Genomic DNA, 22381 nt, shown 5'->3' on the forward strand with positions numbered 1-22381 from the left:
ATGGGATAACGCTATAAAAGAGCTCGAATCTTTATTAAAATTCCTGATGAAAATTTGACTGTTTAAAATGCTATACAGAGAAATTATTACAAAGAAGCGTCAGCATATTTCGTCAATAATCGTCAGCATATTTTTTCCCCTCTATCATTTAATTTTTAAATTAATTGATATAGAATGGTTTCGTCTTCTCTGTTAAAGAACATTTTCAAAAATTCTTTGACAAACTATACTAGAGTTATTATAAACAAGCTTTTAAAAGTGTGTTTCCTTACAAGATAAAAAACCAATATTCATTAATATTAAAAGTAAGTTTTTGAATTTCGTCCAAATTTTAAATTTCGAATTTATTTTAAATCTAATTCATTATTTGTTAAAGTTTGAAGAATTTTTTGTTGACAAACGCTCGGAGATTTAAAACTCACGTGTTTCTACTGCTCGAAATAAAAACATTTTTATCTTCGTGTCAGTGTGTTTCCATTCGGCAAAGTGTAAAATATTTAGTTTTTAAATTAAGTCATCCAAATCGCTGTTTAAAAACCATGTGTTGCCTTTGGCAAAAATAATACCTTCCACTAGCTGATGAGTGTCTGTTGAGATATTAATTTATCATTTTAATCCGCCCATTATTACTTAACAAACTAAGCGATTTAAAAGCAGTAAATGCAGTTCTAAATAGCGTTTTATAAATGCTTAAGCTATTGATTTAAATAAAATGCATTTCATTCATGATGTTGTACCTCATTAAAAACAGACAACATAATTCATATGTTGTCTGTTTTATTGTTTATGATTAGTTGATTGTTTATGATTGGACAAGCATAATTCATATGTTTGTTCGATCTCTTGGTAAATGATATATTATGTTTGGTCTTTTATAATGTCTTTTACTTCACTGTAGTTACATTTTGAAACTTACTTTGAATACAAATCGTAAAAATTATAGAATTGAAACTCGGGATCTGCAGTACCCATTACTGTTATCCAAAGTCTGTTCAACTCCGTGCCCAGCTGTATAACAAGTACTATCGTTGCCAGAAGAAGATGCTCGAGAATTATTCATGTTCTGTAACTCAAAATTATCTGAAATTTTAATTATTTTATCCTTCTATTACAAATTATTTTTAAAATAAACATGATTCTGGTAACTGCTTTCCTTCACAGTATTACAATTTTAATGGCCAACCATGCATAATGTTTGTTTTAATAAGGACTTGATTTCTAACGCCCAACCGCGATAGCGGTTAGCGACGCTGACTGAGGTACCGAAGGGTCCTGGTTCGAATCCTGGGAACTACACAGCTACTATCCATTTACAAATATCCATGAAGGCATGGATATTTGTAAATGGATAGTAGCTGTGTGGCAGGGGGTACTCTAAATATGCGGCCAGCCGAAAGTTCTCTCGAGAGACTGGTAATAGGGGAAGAGGAGTGGAAGACCCTCGGACCCTCCCTCTGAGGTGCTCTCCTTCAAAACTAGGGGCGGAACTGAGCAAAGTCGTACTGTCACCTATATGGTGCCCAAGGGCTCTTGCCAACGACAAGCGTAATGATGAATTTCGTGGGCCTGCTCTGATATCAGATAAGGCAGATTAGTCACAACAACATTTTTTTTTAAATCTGTCCCGTACTTCTATTATTTCGCCTACTCCACCAGAGGTTCGTCCCACTTAATGAGAGGCATTCAAATATGTTTTTGATTATTGCAAAGCCCTCGATTGCTATCTGCCTAAGGGGGAGGGATGCCTTCATGGAGGACTTGTTAAAGAAAGCTGGCTCGGGAAACCTACGAAAACGGCCATGCAGCCAGCCTGTTCGCCGAGATTCGATCCCCGGACCCCCAACTTCTTTCTAAGCAGCGCGCACTAATTTTTCGAAAGTCGCTTTTGTATTCTGTGCACAGTGGTCTTGTTCACCAACTTTTATTTCCGTTTATAAAAGAATTGCATCAAAAAGTGGCAAAAATCGAAATTTCACAAAAAATAGTAGAATTTTGAATGTCCAAAAAAATTTTTGAAATCGGCCTGTGGCAGAAATTTTACTTCAAACACAGGCATAGCACCCCCCAGACACACGCTTGAACACTTCTGCCCTTATATACTTTTGTAAAACGCATTCAGCCCAAAAATTAGAAGAAACATTACCGGACCGAAAGACCAGTGGTCAGCTACTTTACCGCTTGGTCGCCGGTGGGTGCGTTCTTAATAGGAACAAGAATTTAAGTTTAAGAGACAGGATTTGTAACTTCAACCGTCTGGCCGTAATAATTCATCTGTAGTTGTTCAGGCAACAATAGCAACTAATAACGTCATCAGCACTTTTGCTACCAGTTCGTTAGTTTTTATTTGCTACTTAAAGATTTCTTTACAAGTGTTGAAATAGCAAGATCAGTTGGATAGCAGCTGTCCATCCGTGAGAAACGGAGGTTCTAATTGATTATGTTATTTCTGTACTTCAAGCTGAAGTCAAATAAAGCTTTTACTGTTGCATTTACTTAATACTGTTGCATTTACTGTTATACTGTTGCATTTACTTAATGCCCTGGTGGAGACACAGAAAGCTGATGAGGAGAAAGGAAACAGAGAGAACTATTCTCCTCTCCCATTGCTTCCTACAAAACCCGTTAGAACACAACTGATTGAACATCCTGATGAGCCCAGGAACCTGCATCCGTCTTTCGATTATTGTTCTATGTACCACCAGTGTTTTCGATAGTTTGTGGATGGTTTAATACAGTTCAGTTTCGTATTCCGGTTCACAATTTCATCCGAAATCCTTGATAAACGTACATAACCTTTCTGACGTACCCTTTCTGTGTAATCTTGGAATTTCTATAAGCGGCGGCAAGTTGGCTACCATCAACTGCATCCTCTTCATAAACTTGACAAAAGCTACGGCAAGTTTGGTCTGCAGAATTCCTTTATGGAAGTCTTATAATAAAAAAAGTCTGACGTGCTTCTGATGATTGGTATTTCAACCAATGTATTACTCTGTAACCATGTATTATTCTGATGAACCAACTATTTGTATATTCTCTATATTCCTCTGTTTTGTTTATAAAATATTACATTTATTTAGTATCAGCATTAAGTTACCCAATCAAAGTTTCCATGTACAAAACTGCCAGGCAATGTATGTAATATATAGCTGTAATAAAATGATCATTCCTTACAAAATGAGAATAGCTGCAGGTAGATACCTTACCAGTGGAATTCAGAACTTGGAGAACCTGCAGAACATTATCTACGTAAGATGAAAAGACATTTTTGCACATAGGTGCAAAAATGTTGTTTGCACGTATGTAAATTTTGTTGTTATTGTTGCTAATGCTCACTTGTCTGGCCTTTAGTCAGCCCAAGCCCATGAAATTCTTGGTGGCAAGGAGCGCAGGTTCACGCCTGTCGTTGACAACAGCACCTTACAGGTAGGTGACAGTGCGATTTAGCTCAGTTCCGACCCCAATTTTGATGGAGAGCACCTTAAAAACACTACAAACTGACCACTGACCCTAGGACTTAACGAGTCTTTCGGTGTAATTATCATGTTGGCAGCTAATACCTGTTATCCGTAGTTACAGCTAGCAGGCAGCATGACATTTTTAACGATTCTCCAAAAGGTTACAGTGGCACATATACATACAGTTTTACACAGACATTTCTAGATATAACACCATGCATTTTCGATGCTTAGGATGTTAAATACAGCTGTTTATTATGACTTAGCTTAGCAGTTACATTTCCTATTTGTTGGATATTACTAAAGATTCATTTTGCTAAACACATTCACAAGGTTAACAAAGCACATTACTAATTAAATACAAAATTTACAGTTGCACAAGGTTAGCAGATCCCGTAATGAATTAAATACAAAATTCACACTTTTATATAAATAGTTATAACAGAATCGATTAAAATCAGTATACTCAAATGACCAAAGTAAATGCACTTATTATAAAACTACACCTACATACATTAGAAGTTACTTAACTGTTGAATAGAGAATAATAAATTTGCCTATAGGACTTGTAGAAGATAACATCTACTTTCTACTTTCTTTAAAACAAAAAATATAAGGATGATTGGACTGATCAACCAAATGAATTACATTAATAAAAGTAGATATGTTTTATAGGGAGATAAAAATTAGGAAAACAAAAATACAGTGATACTATTCAGGTGACATAAACACTATTAAGAATATATTATACAGATACACTAAAATAATACTCCCTCAGGCCCACAAGATGCTACAACAGAATTTCTAATTATACATAAACGTTACAGGTTTGAAGAAACGAAGGTAGGTAAAGTTTAGTCCCAACCGGGGCATATTGTGCTGCACAATATTTTATGGTTTGTGATAGTTAGTTAAGCGCGGTTTTATTTTCTAATAAATTTTAATCCACATGTGCCAGTTATTTTAACCCGGTTTTTTACAAATGTGCTTGAGAAGTATTACTGCAGTGAAACAGGAATGATCTAGATCTCCCACTTCACCGCAACTGCAGTTAACCGAGCTACGGAGATTAAATCTTTTAAGGTAACTCGGAAAAGGACCTTGCGTCGTTAGAAACTCAGTCAGGATAGCAACTGTGAGTTATAAACTTGAAGTTTACTTTTGGGTAAAACTTGAATGTTCTGCATTCGGTTGTGGACTCAGCCCATCTGTTCTACCACATTCTTTTGAGTTTTGCGGATGTGATTTTTACTTCCTTGTACGAAGTAAAAAGGAAGTATTGTAATCGCGAAAAGTTTCAGGCAGCATATTTCAACGAAAATATCCATTTTGACCGCTATCGAATGCAATTTAACGATGTTTTTGCGTGATATCTGTACGTAAGAACAGAATAAAAGACTCGTTTCCTCCCAAAAAATGATAAAACTGCTTTAAAATGAATTCTGAAGAGAAGTTTTTGTGGCGTCTGTACGAACGTATGTACGTACGTGCTTACGTACGTATCTCGCATAAATCAAAAACGACTAACCTCAGAACGTTGAAGTTTTGTATATAGGACTGCTATAACATGTAAATGTGCACCTCGTATTTTGTTTGCAGTCGGCCGCACCAAACGTATATAAATATATTTATATATATATCCACTCTGTTACCCGGCTCAGTGATCTCAGTTTCTTTACTCGTATATGTTTGTAAATTGTACATTTTTTGCTTTAAAAATGATTTTGTTTTATCTTCCGGTTAAGGCATTTATGCTTTTAGTAAATCTGTATGCAATATTTTTAGAATTATCAACAATTTTAAAGTTGTTTAAGTGCCGCTAAGCATTTTTTTTATGGCGGCCATTGATTGTTTACATTTGCTACAGCAGACTAGTGGATTTGTTGCCAATCTAGAGAAACTTAGCTTCGCAACAACAAAGATAATGCCTTCATTTATTATTGCCAATTAAATCATGCTTAATCCTTTCTGGATTTGTTTCGAGGAAATAAGTGTTTATGATTTACTTCGTAATTTTGAATACAGATATTTTGAGTTTTTATGTATTTTTGCCTTCTCGCGAAGTGAGAACTGAATTAATTTAATGAGAAATACTCAATCATCTGTGAAAAACTGTTCCTTTTTTGTTTTGTTTGCTTAATTTCTTTTATACATCGTGCTTTATTATAGTATTTGAATAGAACGTGTGGCAACGATTAGATAATTCTGTTCTTTAAATGATATAAATTTTGTGCATTATGAGTTATAATATGAACGAAATATAATACTGTTAAGTGAATCTAGCCCCAGAGTGTCGCTATGGTGTACACATACTAGAGTGAATTTTAAAGAATGCTTTTATTCTATTGTGGTTTATGCGGTGTCGGCGAAGTAGATTTAATTCAGTCCAATAAGTTTAAATGAAATGCAATAAAAAATGCGTACAATTTAATATTCCGTACAAGGAAGTCATGTGGTGTACACATCAGATTTTTTTCAGATGAGACATTGGTAATTTTATCGGGTATTTCTGTTGTGAGATATTATTCGATTCGCAGTTTGTTTCGCTAATTCGTCTGCTTGCTCATTGCCCTGAATACCAACGTGTGCTGGCACCCAGCAGAGCATAGGTCTTTGGTGCAGAGGGCAGTTTGTAAGCAGGCGTTTTATGCTATTAATTAATTCGCTTTTACTTTTTTGGCCTTGTATCGCTGCAAAGCTGGAGGTTCAATCGCTATATATCACCGCGCTATCGTTTCTTAGGTTGATAGCTAGTTCGATGGCTGCTTTCAGTTCAGCTTGAAAGACCGAGTTGTTGATATTCAGTCGTCTAGTCCAAGTATTTGGAGAGCATCCCGGGAGGACAGGTCTGAGGGTCTCTCAACCTCTTATCCTACCACAGAGGAGTTTCGACTCACCGCATATTTAGAGTTCCCCCATGATGCACAGACACTATACATTTACAAACATCCATGCCTTCTCCAGGTATTCGAACACGGACCCTTCGGCACGGCAGGGGAGGCATGGATAAGTGTTTTGTTGTATACGTAATTTTTGCTTGATGGCCGGGATGAAAGATCTCTTGGCTATTTACAATGGAATTTTGTGTTTGCTAAATTATTGTTATTTATGTTCACATTTATAATAATATGGATTAAATACTTACATTGCTGGATGAACTTTGTTTAATTGCAGAGTCAGCAGAAATGTGACCTTCTTTTAAAGTACCTAGAACAAATTTATTATAACTTGATAGGCACAAGTATTTAATTTTTTAATTACGTAAGCAATATGATCCCCGTATATGAACTGTTATGCAGAAAAAATTAAACTTAAAATAAATTTGGAGTATAATAATCAGAACTTTTCATTAAATCTCTAACAACTTCTGCAGGACAAACACATTAAAATAACCTCATTTAAGCTCTGAAATCTAAAAACTGGTGATTGTAGTTCAACTAAATTACATAAATCATCATCAGTCATCAAAGTAATTCAATTCAGAACTCGAATTCAAACTTATTGAATCAACAGCTTGAAAGGAAAGTGGGATAAGTTCTTCTCTAGTGCCTTTATAAAATCAAAACATTATTTTTCAATAAAAAATTCTAAAAATGCTATCTATCTTCCAAAAATTATGCATCCTCCCGACTATCCTGAAAACACGTCATATCTCATACAAAAGCCAATACATAATAATCCCTAAGCTATACAGATAGCCACAAACTCATTTCACTGAAATGCAAATAAAACTCATCAAGATAGCAGGATGGAAAACCCTACATGTGACATAATTCATAGCAGGATAGAAATCCGCACATGAAGCACCAGTTTACATTACTAATAAATAAATTAATACTACAATTGTTTTGCAATTTCCTCGGTCCCCTCAAATGATTAAAACACCGTGTTTCTATTGCACTGTTGTTGTCGCGTCAATGATGAAGCCCATTCAAGTAATGCCATGGGCGAAGATGACAGTCCAATCTGCAAAATGTTATCATCGTAGAGGCAATCTGCAAAATGTTATCATCGTAGAGGTTCGGTCTTGTGAACAAGACGCCAATTTTTAACAATTCAGCAAGGATGGCCGGTACAAGCAAAAATGCGTGCAGTTGTCATTTCTGTGTCCGGGCAGTTATCACAGCTCCTGTAGGTTTTGCCACCCACTCTGTCAATTTTCAGTCCTCTGTGATGACTTAATCTAAGACTGACTATGGTTTCAGTTACAAGTCGATTGCTATTGATATTATGAAGCTGGTGCTTTACTGAAATTGAACGTTCCTTTAATCTGTATTTGTATATCCATGCCATTTGCGTCCGAGAGGGTGGCATCACGTTATTACTGTTATTGTTGAGTCTATTATAATCTTCTCTACATATAATAAAAGAAAGAGTCTGTCTGTGTGTGTGTCTTTCGTTCTCGCTGCGCTTAAGCTAATAAACCCACGGCTACGAAATTTGGTACATAGGTGCATCTGGATAAGAGCCAGTACACCTCGAAGCGATTTTTTCGAAATTCGAATTCGAATTTTTTTTATTTTATGTTTCGTGACGAAATCGCGTCATTTTGAGATATAATGGGCTATAGGAAAGCGAGATTTTACTCTACACACTCCATTTTCACATCGTCACGAAACGCAGGCACTTAGCTATTTTACAAACTTAAAATAAATTTCGTGTTTCAATAAATCGATTAAATACGAATTTATTTAACAAAGGGAGCTTAACACCTTTTCAACGGGATATTTTATAAAAAAGTTCATTTTAAAAAATGTACAGTTTATTTTTCTTTGATTTTTGGACACGTTAAACTTTCATCCTTGCGACTGCTTTTACAAAAAGAATTTTGGAAAAATGATAATATTTTGTATTTAAATTTTTTTTTTAAATGAAGCTTCCGAGTACACTTCTCACATCTTTAAAAATGTGGTTTTGGCAACAATTTTCCTTTCTTATTGTTGTTGATAGATTTTTGATGAAATTGCATCATTTTGAATAGTTTCATTCTTTTAGAAATATAGGTTTGGCAACAATTTTTCATCGTATTTCTTATGTCACTGTTTTTAAGAGATTGGCATATTTCATTGTCATATATATATAATAATACTTTTTTTTTTTTTTTTTTTTTTGATAAAGATGTTCTGCTGAGTAAAATTCTGCGCGGAAGTTTTTGTTTTTTGAATTTCTTTCATGTTATTTTTTGCTTATTTCACTGTTTGTAAGATATTGAAAAGTTTTGCATGATGTTTTTTCTTCAACGGAAAGTTGGTTAATTTTTTTTTTTATTAGGATAATTAATATTTGTATTAAGGGATATAGCTGATTTCATTGTAATTTTTTTCTCTTGAAAATATAAGATAAAATATCATTAATTATACTTTCCTTTTCAGAATTTTTTGTTTTTTATATTCTTTTATGTTATTTATTGCTCATTTCACTGTTTTTAAGATGTTGGTTAATTTATTTTATTAGGGTAATTAATATTTGTATTAAGAGATATAGCTTATTTCATTGTAATTTTTTTCTCTTGAAAATATAAGATAAAATATCATTAATTATACTTTCCTTTTTATTTATTTATTTATTTATTTATTTTTGTATTCTTTTATGTTATTTATTGCTCATTTCACTGTTTTTAAGATGTTGGTTAATTTATTTTATTAGGATAATTAATATTGTATTAAGGGATATAGCTTATTTCATTGTAATTTTTTTCTCTTGAAAATATAAGATAAAATATCATTAATTATACTTTCCTTTTCAGAATTTTTGTTTTTTGTATTCTTTTATGTTATTTATTGCTCATTTCACTGTTTTTAAGATGTTGGTTAATTTATTTTATTAGGATAATTAATATTTGTATTAAGAGATATTGCTTATTTCATTGTAATTTTGTTATACGTAATAACGTTTTTTTATGAAGTTGTTCTGCAGAGTAAAATTCTACGCAGTTTTTAAATTTAATGTTTCCTTCAGCCATTTTTCCGGTACATTTAAAAGCCAGACGAAGGCTGGCAGCGAAGCTGCTAGTAAATAATAGTTATATTTATAAATAAGCCGAGGTAATCATCTCCAAGTTTTCATAAACCTTGCGGTTCAAACAATTTGAGTGACAAGGTAGACCATAAATTAATATAATACATACAAAGATTTAACAATAAACACATTTATTATTTCTAGTTTATTATAAGTTAAGACAGCTGGCCAGACTACTACAAATTTTTAACAGACATTATATAAACATATTCAGGGGCTGAAATTTCAACAATTTATCTTAACTCATTAGTTAAAAACACTTCTGTAATTCTTAAGCAAGGATTTGTAAGAGACACCGATATTTGCTTATTATTATTGATTCAGTTTACTCTTAAACATCCAATTTCAATCACAGATACGTATAAATGATTAATTTGAATTACTATCAACGATATTAATTTAGCATTACCGTTAAGTTTTTCCTGTTACAGAGATTTATAATGTATTTCCTCCTTCCTTTCTGCTTTCCTTCGGGGTGTAACTGAAAGCACGTCCGACGTGTAATCAAGGATGTACGATATTCGCTTTAGGACGAGATGTATTGCGGATGTCTTGACATTCCTGCATAGATATAACCTAATAACTTTAAAAGTGGCTCCCGAACCAAAAAGTGGATTTGGGGATTGGGTCCACTCATCCGAAGTTATCCATTAAAACGGGACAGGTATTTTCTCCCTCTTTTCCGCGTGCCTTCGTGGTGTAATTGGTGTAAATAAATACATAAAGTTCATTTTTCAAAATTGGAAACGTTTCTTTCAGTATGAAACAATACTGCGCTTTCTTTGACCAATGCTGCACTCAGAATGAAAAATAAAGCAAAATCGCAACAATATTTTGTTCTAGAAGTGAATAAACAGTGAATGAAAAAATCGCATTTAGAAAGAAATTTCATTAATCATCTTGCTTTATAGATTTCTCTTGACCAGCAACGAAAATTAAGGCTTAGCACTGTGTTAATAAAAACCATATTTAAGATAGTGGACTAAGACTCCCTTCAGCCGTATCGTTAGTTTGCTCAGTATTCAACACGTTGAAATCGATTAAAAAGTGTAAACTTAATAAATGATATATTTAACTGAAAAAATTATAGAACTGAAAAAATAATAGGTGCAAAATTTTCGACGTGGAATTGCATTAGCTACAATTCAGTTCCTAGCATTTGTTACTTAAATCCCATACATTTTTATTTCGGCAGTTAATTGTACAAATATTTTATGAAGAACAGAAAGAAAATACGCATCATCTTTACCTGGAAATGACTTATTTATTTCTTGCAGAACCGAATCAAGATTTTCATCCGAGAAAATATGCTTTTCTTTTCCTTCATCATGTGACGAAAGCTGAGACCTATAAAAAACATTTTTTGAGTTTTGGTTTTTATTTTAATGCATTTAAAACAAGTCTTAAAGAGCCATGTCTTTTAAGGTGATTTATTAGATTGATTTTTATAGCTTACATAAGCAAACAAATGCTTGAATCTTAAAACATAAATAAGAACAATTATACGAGGGTTGGTGCAAACGTCATGGTAACTACTTTTTTCTTGTGGATATGTGAACGGATCACAAAACATATACAGTGGATAGACAAAAATATGGAAACACCTTGTGAAATGTATGTTTGAAAAGAAAGATTGATTTTAATGAAATATGTAGGTGGCGCTGGCGTTTTTGACTACTGACGCCACCTATACAACTTCGTAAATGTGCTAAACAGTTCAGTTGTTGTCGGAGTACTGTTATGTGAGGTTGTCATTGCATTATGTCAGAGTTAACAGACTTCGAACGTGGGCAAATTGTTGGAGCACGTATGGTAAGTGCTTCTGTAAGCAAGGTAGCCGAGGTGTTTAGTGTTTCAAGAGGTACTGTATCGAAGATTTATTCCGCATATTTGAAAAGCGGAAAAACATCATCTGCTAAATCACAGCGCGGCCAAAAGTGTGTCCCGAGTGATCGTGACAGACGATCATTAAGGGCAATTGTGACAAAAAATAAGAAGACCACAACAGCAAAAGTTACTGCTGAAATGAATGTTGTGTTACCGAACCCTGTGAGTACCAAAACAATTAGAAGGGAGCTTCATAAACAGGGAATTGCTGGCCGTGCTGCAATTGAGAAGCCACTCATCAGTGATGCTAATGCCTGTAACAGGAAAAGGTGGTGTTTAAGTCATAAAGCGTGGACTATAGAGCAGTGGAAGCGAGTAATATGGTCTGACGAGTCTTCTTTCACATTGTTTCCCACTTCTGGCCGAGTTTACGTCTGGAGAACGCCATCTCGAACCTATAATACAGACTGCTTGTTGCCAAGAGTGAAACATGGCGGTGGTTCTGTTATGGTTTGGGCAGCCATATCGTGGTTCTCTGCTAGCCCCATGATAACTGTGTCAGGGCACATGACTGCCAAGACTTATGTGAACATTTTGGCCGATCAAGTTCATTCCATGGTACAAACTTTGTTCCCCGATGGTGATGGTGTCTTCCAAGACGACAAAGCCCCTGTTCACACAGCTTACATTGTCCAGGACTGGTTTTCTGAGCACGAGGATGAGTTGTCCCATCTCCCCTGTCCACCACAGTCACCAGACCTGAATATTATCGAACCTTTGTGGTCTACATTGGAACGGAAAGTGCGTTCTCGTTATCCACCGCCAACATCGTTATCTGAACTTGCCACCGTTTTGCAGGAAGAATGGTATGATATTCCTTTGGCAAACATACAGGAACTGTATTTATCCATTCCGAGAAGACTGCAAGCTGTTTCGGATGCCAACGGGTTTCCTATACCATATTAAGCGAAGAAACATGTTTTTTTAAAGGTGTTTCCATATTTTTGTCCAACCCCTGTATGTGTCATGTGGAAGTTCTGCAGGCATGTGTATGCAGAACAACAGATGGCTCTGTGATAGCTGGCTGTGTGGTAGCGAGGGCTCTGAAATCAATCAGTTGGTGAGTGTCGTGCGAGATGGAAATAACCAGTGTTGAGCAGCCCGCTTACATCAAAATAGCCGTTCTTCGAGGGAGAAATGCGATGGAATGTCACAGTGAATTAGTAGAAGCCCTTGGGAATAATGCCATACCATATCGTACAGTAGCACGGTGGGTAGGAAAGTTTCAGCAAGGACGTGGGTCAACTAGTGATGAGCAACGTTCGGGACGACCGGTGAGTGTGCCGTCATCGAGCACCTCATGGATGAAGACAGACGATGGACGTTACTGGAGTTAGAGAGGGCAAGTGGCATCGAGAAACGCACGATCTACAGGATATTGCGTAATGAGCTACAACTACACAAAATCGCTTCGCGGTGGGCAGCGCATGCACTGACGGAAGTTCAAAGGTGAGTGTGCTATGCAATAGGCTTCGACCACTTTGCACGCTGGCAACAGGACGGCGATCAATTCTTTTCGCGAATAATCGCCATCGATGAATTTTGGATCAGGGCATACAAACCAGAACTGAAATGTCAGGTACAGGTACAGGTAGAAGCTAGGCCAGCACCTCCGTAGTACCGCAGGTAATTGAGGTATTGCTGAACCTAGCTAACTGTTAAACTTTCCACCCCAATTTTGAGGGAGAACACCCCGGGGGGTGGTCCGATGTTCTCCCGCCCCTCTTTTTTTACCATCAACCACTTGGGAGGACTTTCTGAGATAAATGAGTTCTGGTATTAATAGTGTACACAAATCATATTGAGAAAAGACTGTCCTTGAAAAGTTCAACAACTGATGCTTCCAAAAGCAGAAATGTAAGAATAAATGTCTTTTCTAAGGCGGAAGGTGTAATAAGCAAGTCATTGGAGCTCCCGTCCATCAGCATTGCCCGCGGAGTGGCGACATCCTGGATCACCAAGGCAGCAGAAGGTCCGTGAGAATCCTTTTCCAGTCAAATTGATGGTGATCGTCGCGTATGGCGTCACGGGTGCCATTGTTTGCCACTTTGTTCCTCATGGCAGAACAGTGACCGCACGGTACTAGAGGGACTCATGTCAACTTGATGTGTATTGTGTTATCCTTCTTTTGCACGGTGAAGGCCATATTGCCCTGTATATTACCGTAATAAATTCGTGTGTTACGATATTTCAGTGCTATTCATTGTCCACACATGTACTTAAGACCTTGTCTTTTCATCTGTATATGTCACATTTTCCAACCGGACTGGTATCTTCAAGAAAAAAAATGGTTGCCATGACTTTTGCCCCAACCTCCGTATATTAAAAGTTTTAATTTTATGAAGCCTGTACATGCCATTGCAGATCTGGTATTTTGCGAACTTTCTATTTCACTATAAAATCTGTCTCGTGCAAAAATCTAAATTTTCATAATTCATCATCAGGAGAAAAACTCTGAGTTACGTTCTGCAAATTTTACTTCCTTGTACGAAGCAAAAGAAGTATTGTAATCGCGAAAAATTTCGAGTTTCAGATTTCAACGGAAATATCCAATTTGACATTCCCAAATCCATTTTGACTATTTTTTTGCTTGACGTCTGTAAGTACGGACAGAAAAAAAGAGCTCTTTATTTCAAAACGAATTGTAAAATAAATTCAAAATGGGTTTCTTCGTGATGTTTGTACGTACGTACGAACGTATCTCCAATAACTCAAGAATGATTAACCGTAGAACGTTAAAATTTTGTGTATGGGACTGTTACAACATCTAGTCGTGCACTTCTCTTTTTATTTCAATGGGCAATACCTCTGGCGAAATAATTACGTCATTATTATTCTGCTAGCTTCTACATTGCTAATATCTCCCCGCTTCGCTTTTTTAAAATGACTGCGCCATTCCTTGTTAAAAACCAATGCAAGTAGCAATTTATTATATTTCATTGTGATTGAATCATAGAAATGCATCGGATTTAATTATGATTGGATAAATATCTATGGGGATTATTTTATATGCGTGGAAATAAAGAATGGAAATTATTCTAGCTCAAGTTTTGTTATCTTCATCTGCAAGCCTTCACCATAAGCGACAACGACTACAAGCTGATTCCTATTCTATGCTTCAAAAACATTACATATATATATATACTTGTACCGGGTGGCCATAATTAAACTGATGGTGCTACAGTGTTCTGTAGCGTGATCTATTTGCGAGAATGACGCCACATTTTCTAGGAAGATTAAACAAGACGGGGGACGAAGGATTCCGCGAAAAAAAAAATTAGTTCCAAAAGTCACCGCTGGTGGAAAATTTGGCGCTGTGTTATAGAAAATAGAGTGTTAACAAATGCAAATTAATGCGGAATAAAATTTATCGTAGGTCCATTCTTCTATGAGAACATTACCCCGACAGGACCGGAAACCTGTTCAGTTACCGGAGAGAAATATCGCCACATGTTGAACAGCTTTGTCATTCCGGCACTTCAGCAAAGAGAATGCCTGGGGGAAATCATTTTCATGCAAGATGGAGCCCCTCCACACGTTGCTGTACGGGTGAAACAGATGCTACGATAGAAATTCACAATAGAAAGAGTCATTAGCCGCTACTTTCCAACTGCATGGCCACCTCGGTCGCCTGATCTTACCCCATGCGACTTCTGGCTTTGGGGTTACCTTAAGTCCAAGGTCTATCAAGGAGTGGTCCAGCACCTGGCTACGTTGAAGGATAACATATCACGGACTGTACGGGAGATTCCTGCGGACATGTTACTTTCTGCTGTTGTGCATACTGTGCACAGAATGCAATATGTGGTCCACAATAACGGCAGTCACATTGAACCACATTTGAATGCAAAATAAAAGGTAACTTTCGTATGTATTTGCATTTGTTAACACTCTATTTTCTATTACACAGCGCCAAATATTCCCCCAGCGGTGACTTTTGGAACTAATTTTTTTTCGCAGAATCCTTCGTCTCCCGTTTTCAATTTTCCTACAAGATGTGGCGTCATTCTAGCAAATAGATCGCGCTACAGAACACTGTGAGCACTGTCAGTTTAATTATGGCCACCCGTTATATTAGCCCCCTCCTTCCCTTACCTGGTCTTTATTTAGACATATACTTCCAATCACAGAAGTGTTTTCAATGACAAAAATATTCATGTTTTGATAATTTCAAATTTAAAAAAACAATTTATTCTGGACCTAAGAAGGAAATTAACTTTTAATGTTGTCTCTCGGTTCCTATATTTATACTTAAGAAAGCTATATACTCGTTATGAAAAAATAAAAGTACAACACTCGCTTATTACAAAAACTAGCCGGGATACTTAATTTCCTCGATTCTCAATTTTTGATGTCATTTTCAATTTGCCTTAACCTTTTAAAGACGGAATGGCCATTATAGTGGCCATAGAGTCCTTTCTTTGAAAAGACGGGGTTGTCCACTTTAGTGGCCATGTCTTTTTCCCCCATTTTCCAGGCTGAAAAGTGGGGTGAAATGCCAAATTTGACGTCCCTAGGGTTTTAACCACTTATCTCTTTCAAAGGTCTTCCTTTTGAAACATAGATGAACCCCTCTGAGAAACTACACAAAAACTACACACAAGACTCTTTATTGCAAATAGGAAGTGATTTCTTAAAGGGAGGAAAGCATTCCTCGTGCTTTGGTAGCTTTTACTGCTACCAAAGCCCCGGCCTCAAAAGGTTAAGGGATCGGTTCAATTAAGTTAGAATAATTCGAGAAAATAAGTTTAAATGAAATGCAGACAAAAAATGTGTATAATTTGATAGGCGTAGAAGGTGGGTTATAAGGTATTTCTCCCGCCTGTCTAGCGTGCCTTCGTGGTGTAGTGGTTAGCACACTGAGCCGGTATTCCACAGGTCCGTGGTTCGATTCCCGATTGGCGTTGCTAGTTTTTCATCTTTCCAGCTTCCACAATAAAAATCCTAATGTCTCTACGGTGGAGCCCGAACTAAAAGAGTGTTGGATGAGGATTCTCCGCGCCCAGGATTTGGCTATTGGGTCCCCTAAAAAAACTCAGTAGCCCTTTGGAAGGGGGAGTATATAGGGTGGTTCTCCCTCTTTCCTAGCGTGCCTTCGTGGTGTAGTGGTTCTGCACGCTAGGCCGGTATTTCAGAGGTCCGCGTTCGATTCATGGAGAAGGCGGTTGCTAATTTTTCATCTCTCAGGCTTCGAAAAAAATCGCCTAATGTCTCTACAGTGGTGCCCGAACTAAAAGGGTTGTGGTTGCTGATTCTCCGCACCCAGGATTTGGCGATTGGGTCCCCTTAAAACCCAGTCGCCCTTTAAAAGGGGAAGTATATAAGATATTTCTTCCGCCTTCCTAGCGTGCCTTCATGGTGTAGTAGTTAGCACACTGAGCCAGTATTTCAGAGGTCCGGGGTTCGATTCCCGGCGAAGGTGATTGCTAATTTTTCATCTCTCTGGCTTTTCCAATTAACCTAATATCTCTCCAAGTTATGTGATTTATGGTAAAGATCAGAAAAGAAAAATCAGCTTTTAAATGACTAGAAAAAATAATTCTTTAAAAACCAATTAAAGTAATTACTTAGCTCTGATGCAGACAGTAGGTCTTTGCCAGACGTTACTGAACATTTTGACGAAGTCACTTGAGGTGCATTTTTCTACAACGTAGCTACCCGCATTCTTGAGTTCACAGTCAGTTTTTGAATTGTGCTGAACAGTTAGAGATCTCACCTGTAAAAAAAAAGAATATACTCGTTACTCATTTTTAAAGTAAAAAACAGTTTATTTTTTTATTTCAAAACAACAAATATGTTTGGAATTTTCTTAAGCATTTTCAGAATCATTATAATCAAAGCATCATTATAATCATTTCTTTTAAAACTCTGGGTGAATATTCATTTTATTAGACCAAAAGGGGCGTTCGTCTCGAAAAGGCATTTTGCGTCAAAACACTTAAGTATGTTGTATCACTTTTTGAATTGCCGCTTCCAAATATTTTCGCACTGTATTATATTTAAAGAAATTTAAAAAATGAAGAATCTGCATGAATGTATGCGTGTTTCTCGTACTGGTGAAAAAACAACGATACCTAGAGCTATCTGATTTTGAATAACGTAGTCCTCCATCCAAACATGGACACATGGAACACCGAATTTTGAATTTCCAGTTTGTTTTATTAGCTACTTCATATTTCATAAAACTTTAACGAATTTTTGATTAACAAATTCATCTATTTCAAAGCGAGCAGTGGTGACACTGTGTGGGAGAAAAAAAAAGAAACAGTTATCTCCAGCGCGTGAGACTGTCTATCAGAAGTACTAAAGATACGCTGTTTTTAAATATCTTGTGATTTTTTATGATATTTCATAAATAAAGTAAACACGCCAAACGTTAATTATAAAAAGACAAAAATAAGTTTTGTAAAGCCATTTTAGTAACAAAACTGAACATTGATATGATATAATTAGAAAAGACTGAAAAAGGACAAAAAATGTATGGCAACACTTAACGCTGCATCTGGCATTTTAATCATGGGCTGTTATGCTGCTTTTCAATTTTTTTAAAATTTTGCTGATGAACTGTATGCGGCATAAGTGCAAAGAAAAGGATGCTTAATAAAAGCTAAAAAGACAAAAAGAAGTAGAGTGAGTGTAATAGCAGGTTGGTAGGAGTGCGTGTAAAAGCAGACTGGTAGACTGCGAGGTCAGTGAGAGTGTAAAAAAACCTTAACAAACTCTTTTAGACGACAGTTCAAATCTGAAACCTTCCAGATTTTTTTCCTTAATGGATCCTTTTATATAAGTTTGTTATTTTAAGCAACTTCAGTATCATTGTAATCAATGTTCTAATCTTTTAAAACTGTACTTGAAATTCCATCTTGTTGTGATTTTATACTTAACAACATTTGGAGGTGCGTCGTCAAACACAATGATATATAACTCAAAATGCCTGAAAACATCTTTATGAGTAAAAGTGAATGCGCATTGATTAAGCTTCGTGATCTTCATGGATATATGAATAGAACAGACTGTGGATATATTTTGATAACATACAAGTTTTGGGTACATATGATACATACTTGCAAGATACATTTTAGGTTTCATGCACATATCAAAAGCATACGGTTTAATTAAATGCAATATTTATGTTAATTATTTTTTGTTAACTTAGGAAGCATTTGTTTTCTCCCCAAACGCTTTGAAAATTATGTAATAAAAATCCCAATTCATAGGTTTTAAATTTACTTGCTTTTAGTAAATATTTAAGTGTGATAATAAAATGTCTTAAATAAAATGTACTACAAAAGTAGTACGCCTAAAAAATTAATTACTAGAGGTAAAGAAAGATTACTTACTTTTATTAAGGCATTATTGCTTTTCATAAAGTATAAATTAAGTCGCTTTAAACTAATGGATCCCTGTAATTTCATGCAATTTTGAAAAAAATTAAAAATAAAATTTGATAATTCTTTATCAAAGTAGTACCAGACTATTTTCAGGTTTAACTGTTATTAAATTTTTTGATAAAATTTTAAATATAATTTGAAGGAAAGAATTTTGTCTGGTAAAGTGTTGATATTTAATTAATCGTTATTTACGTTATTACTTATTGTTGCCATAGGAAACTAAAGCCGGTATTATTACGCAACTTTCTCTTGAGTGTTTCCTAATTATAGCTTGAAATTAGATTCGTACATTCAGATCTGATCTTTAAGGGAAAAGGTATATACTAAATATAACATTAAGTGAATTTAACGCAGAATAATTACTTTTGAAGAAGGGATGTGCGTCAATAATTCGCGGATCCTTATCCTAAAAAACTAGATATTCTTGTAGGTTTTAGACATTAGTTGTTAATACTGAAATCCCACGTATCAAAACAGAGTGACTTTTTGAAAGGTAGATACTAACTACACTGCTGGCCATTAAAGCAGCTGCAGCATGCAACCAACATCAAATTCCCATGAAAGGTATTATTTACTTGGATATACAAATAACTAGCATACCAGCGCATGCGCACAAAGCAGGTATGAATAACGCCATCAGCACTGTGTATAAACAGGAAAATTGCACAACGGGTTTCCCATTTGGAAATCGCATTTGAACGTTGGTTGTTTGTGCAACGGGAACGTTATGTCTTGTGTAAGAGAGAGAAACTCCTATCAGTAAGTGTCGGAATTTGACCGCGGCAGATCTGCGGCCTATCAGGACAGCTGTTCTTCGTTTCGCGACATTGCTGCTCACGTTGGTGGGATTCTCATGACTATGAGGCGAATATGTACGATGGGTCCAAGAGAGTTTAATGAACGCCGTGCAGAAATACAAAAACCGCGGGTCTCTTACGCCCGAGAAAATATACCTGTTGTTCCCTCGGACTTCTAGGATCGTACAGCCACGTACCATAGTTCTAGTCAGGAACTTGGCTCACGTGCGAGACGAGAAGTGTCCGCACAGATAGTGCGATGAGTCTACAGCAGTACGGTGACCTTTGTTTCGGCTTTCCTTGAATCTGCAGCAGAGACAGTATCAGGTTCAGTGTTCCGCCTTACTTGCTTTGGGAACATGCAAGAACCTGACTCGGAACAGGGAGCTTACTAAAGCTATGTTCAATAAATGTGGGAAGTAGACAGGATACACAGGAAGGGTATACGAAACCCTTTATTTTTCACTCTTTACAATAATTTCCGTACTTCGGAATACAGAGACCAACCACTTGTGGTCTGAACGTAAAAATATAAAAATATTAACTAAACTCTAACTTAACTTTGGAATAATAAACAAGGGCCTACGTGGAAGATTGGCCGTATATTAACAGGAAGCCGTATGTAGTACAGAGAACTGTTAACGCTACAATACGTTTAAAATTATTAAGAGGATTAAACCTCTGGCCTGGAAGGCAACCAGCAACCGAGTAAACTGCTAAGGCACGCGGCCTGCTTCTACTAACTCCGTCCTCTCTTTTGCTTGGCAAAAAGCCACAACTTAAGTACTTGGCGTTCGCCAGACAAATTTGCATAAATAAGTTAAAGCTTTTAATTCTGGCCGGAAGTAGAAAATAAGAAGTGATAGTAAAGATTTAAAATAAAATAAACGTTAGTAAAACTTAAGATCCTTACAACAGGTGTGCCTACAATGGTGACACGAACGACGACATTCAGCACAAGCGTGGCACCACATTAGCTTTTCAGACGAATCCAGGTTCTGCATACATCACCATAATGTACGTATCCGTATGCGGAGGCACAAACGGGAATGAATGTTCCCAGCATGCATTCTTCATCGTCCCGTGGACCAAACACCTGTCGTGCTGGTATGGCATGTCATGGGTACATATCCCAATCACCTCTTGTTCTCATAGCCGGCAATGCGGACAGCCGCCGTTATATTTCTGTCGTGTTAAAGCCCGTGGCTAAGCCCTATTTTAAGGCCTGCGTGACGCCATCTTTCAAAAAGATAATAAAACCACATATTGTCGTTGCTGTTCTGACCTTCCTCCATATACAAAGTGTTCGACTGTTGCTTTCGCCAACACTTTCTCCAGATCTCTCGTCCATCTGGTCATGAGTTGCCAAGAGATTGGCATGCCACCACTCACCAGCTACCACGACTGATTAACTGTCTAATACAGAGCTGAATCTCATAGAATAAATAAGTACCTGTATCTCTCATCCAAGTTCAGTTCAATTAGATGCCTAGCCGGATTACTGCCTTTGTTGTTGCTAGTGGTGACAGCTTTATGTACTGAACTCTGCACGCTGTGTAGCCCAAACAACCCATAAATTTAATCATATCGTTCTCCCATTGTACTGTATATATGCATTATTATCCCATTATTTTGCATACTTAAATTCTACTATTTGGTTTCCTTCGCGTTGTAGGAATTTTAAGGTTAACAGTACCTTTCTTGTATTTCAGCGTTTTCAAATACTGTTTAAGTAGTCCACATAAAATTACAGAGTTACTATTCAAAGTGGGAAAACGCCGAACTACTGGTAATGATGATGATGATGATGTACTACTGGTAATACCCACTAGATGTGACTAAAAACATGCTGAGATGTATAATTTGGTATTATTTTCCATTTGCAGACGTTAGTTTCATCATGCACATTGACATTCCAGTTTTGCACTTAAAGAGGAGATTGTATTGCTACCCGAATTGGCAAAGAGTCTGAATAATTGAATCACTAGCGTGTACATGTCTAAAGCAGATGGCGAATGAAAGTCACTCAAGCACACTGTATAGTTAAAATCCAAGCAGTGTCTCTCGATAAACTCTAACTTGGACTGCCTTTTGATTGGTAGATATCTCCATTTAGGGTGTTGAACCTCCTGTTCTTGAAGTAATTAACTTGAAATTGGATTAGAGAGGCAGTACTTACAGAGGAGAATTGTATTAGTTTTAAGCTGTCCGATTATAATAAATTCTGTCGAAGGGAGGAAATAATAGCAGATAAGTGAGTGTTCTTGACCTAAAGAAAGTCAGAAGAGCAGAACTGTTAAATGAATTTATAGTGCTTATTTGACTCGCATTTACTTCAGTTTAAAGTCTCGCGAGAAAAAAATGGTCTTTTAATAGTGCTAAAATCATTTTATTTAATATATTTTTGTTATATTACGCTGGAAAACTATAATATACTGATTGGGTTTGGTTTTTATTACTGCAATGCACACGAAGGCTATCTGCCTAAAGAAAGGGATGCTTGGTAGAGAACTTTCTAAGAGAAACTGCTTTGTATCCACGTTGCACATGAGGAAATCCATGAAAACTTCTACGCACCCAGTTCATTCGTTTGGAATCGGAATCAGTCGAACTACCAGTATTCAGCGATTTTACCAAAACTGCAATAAAAAACGATCAGAATAAATCCCCTCCCCGTTCTATATAGGATATAGTGAATTTGTGCTTCTTCAAAGTATCGTTACCGCGAATAATTCTGGATATCATATTTCAACAGAAATGTACATTTTGACCGTTTCCGATTATGTACAGACGACCTTTTTTGAGTGACTTCTGTAAGTACGGACGGAATAGA

General features: G+C 36.3%; 1 protein-coding gene across 1 annotated transcript in view; it reads right to left on the bottom strand.

Annotated features, from left to right (window-relative positions):
• The window catches only part of LOC118194056 (microsomal triglyceride transfer protein large subunit-like), a 139337-nt gene that overhangs the window by 58868 nt on the left and 58088 nt on the right, over positions 1–22381 (bottom strand). The window contains exons 5-7 of the mRNA XM_035365243.1: positions 16928–17076; positions 10723–10820; positions 6601–6662 (exon numbers count right to left, since the gene is read on the bottom strand). Coding sequence (XP_035221134.1) covers positions 6601–6662; positions 10723–10820; positions 16928–17076 — 309 coding nt within the window. The remainder of the gene's footprint in view (positions 1–6600; positions 6663–10722; positions 10821–16927; positions 17077–22381) is intronic.

This window comes from Stegodyphus dumicola, chromosome 4 (assembly GCF_044657685.1).
Source record: "Stegodyphus dumicola isolate Sdum_Otavi_A_Nest chromosome 4, ASM4465768v1".
NCBI lineage: Eukaryota > Metazoa > Arthropoda > Arachnida > Araneae > Eresidae > Stegodyphus > Stegodyphus dumicola.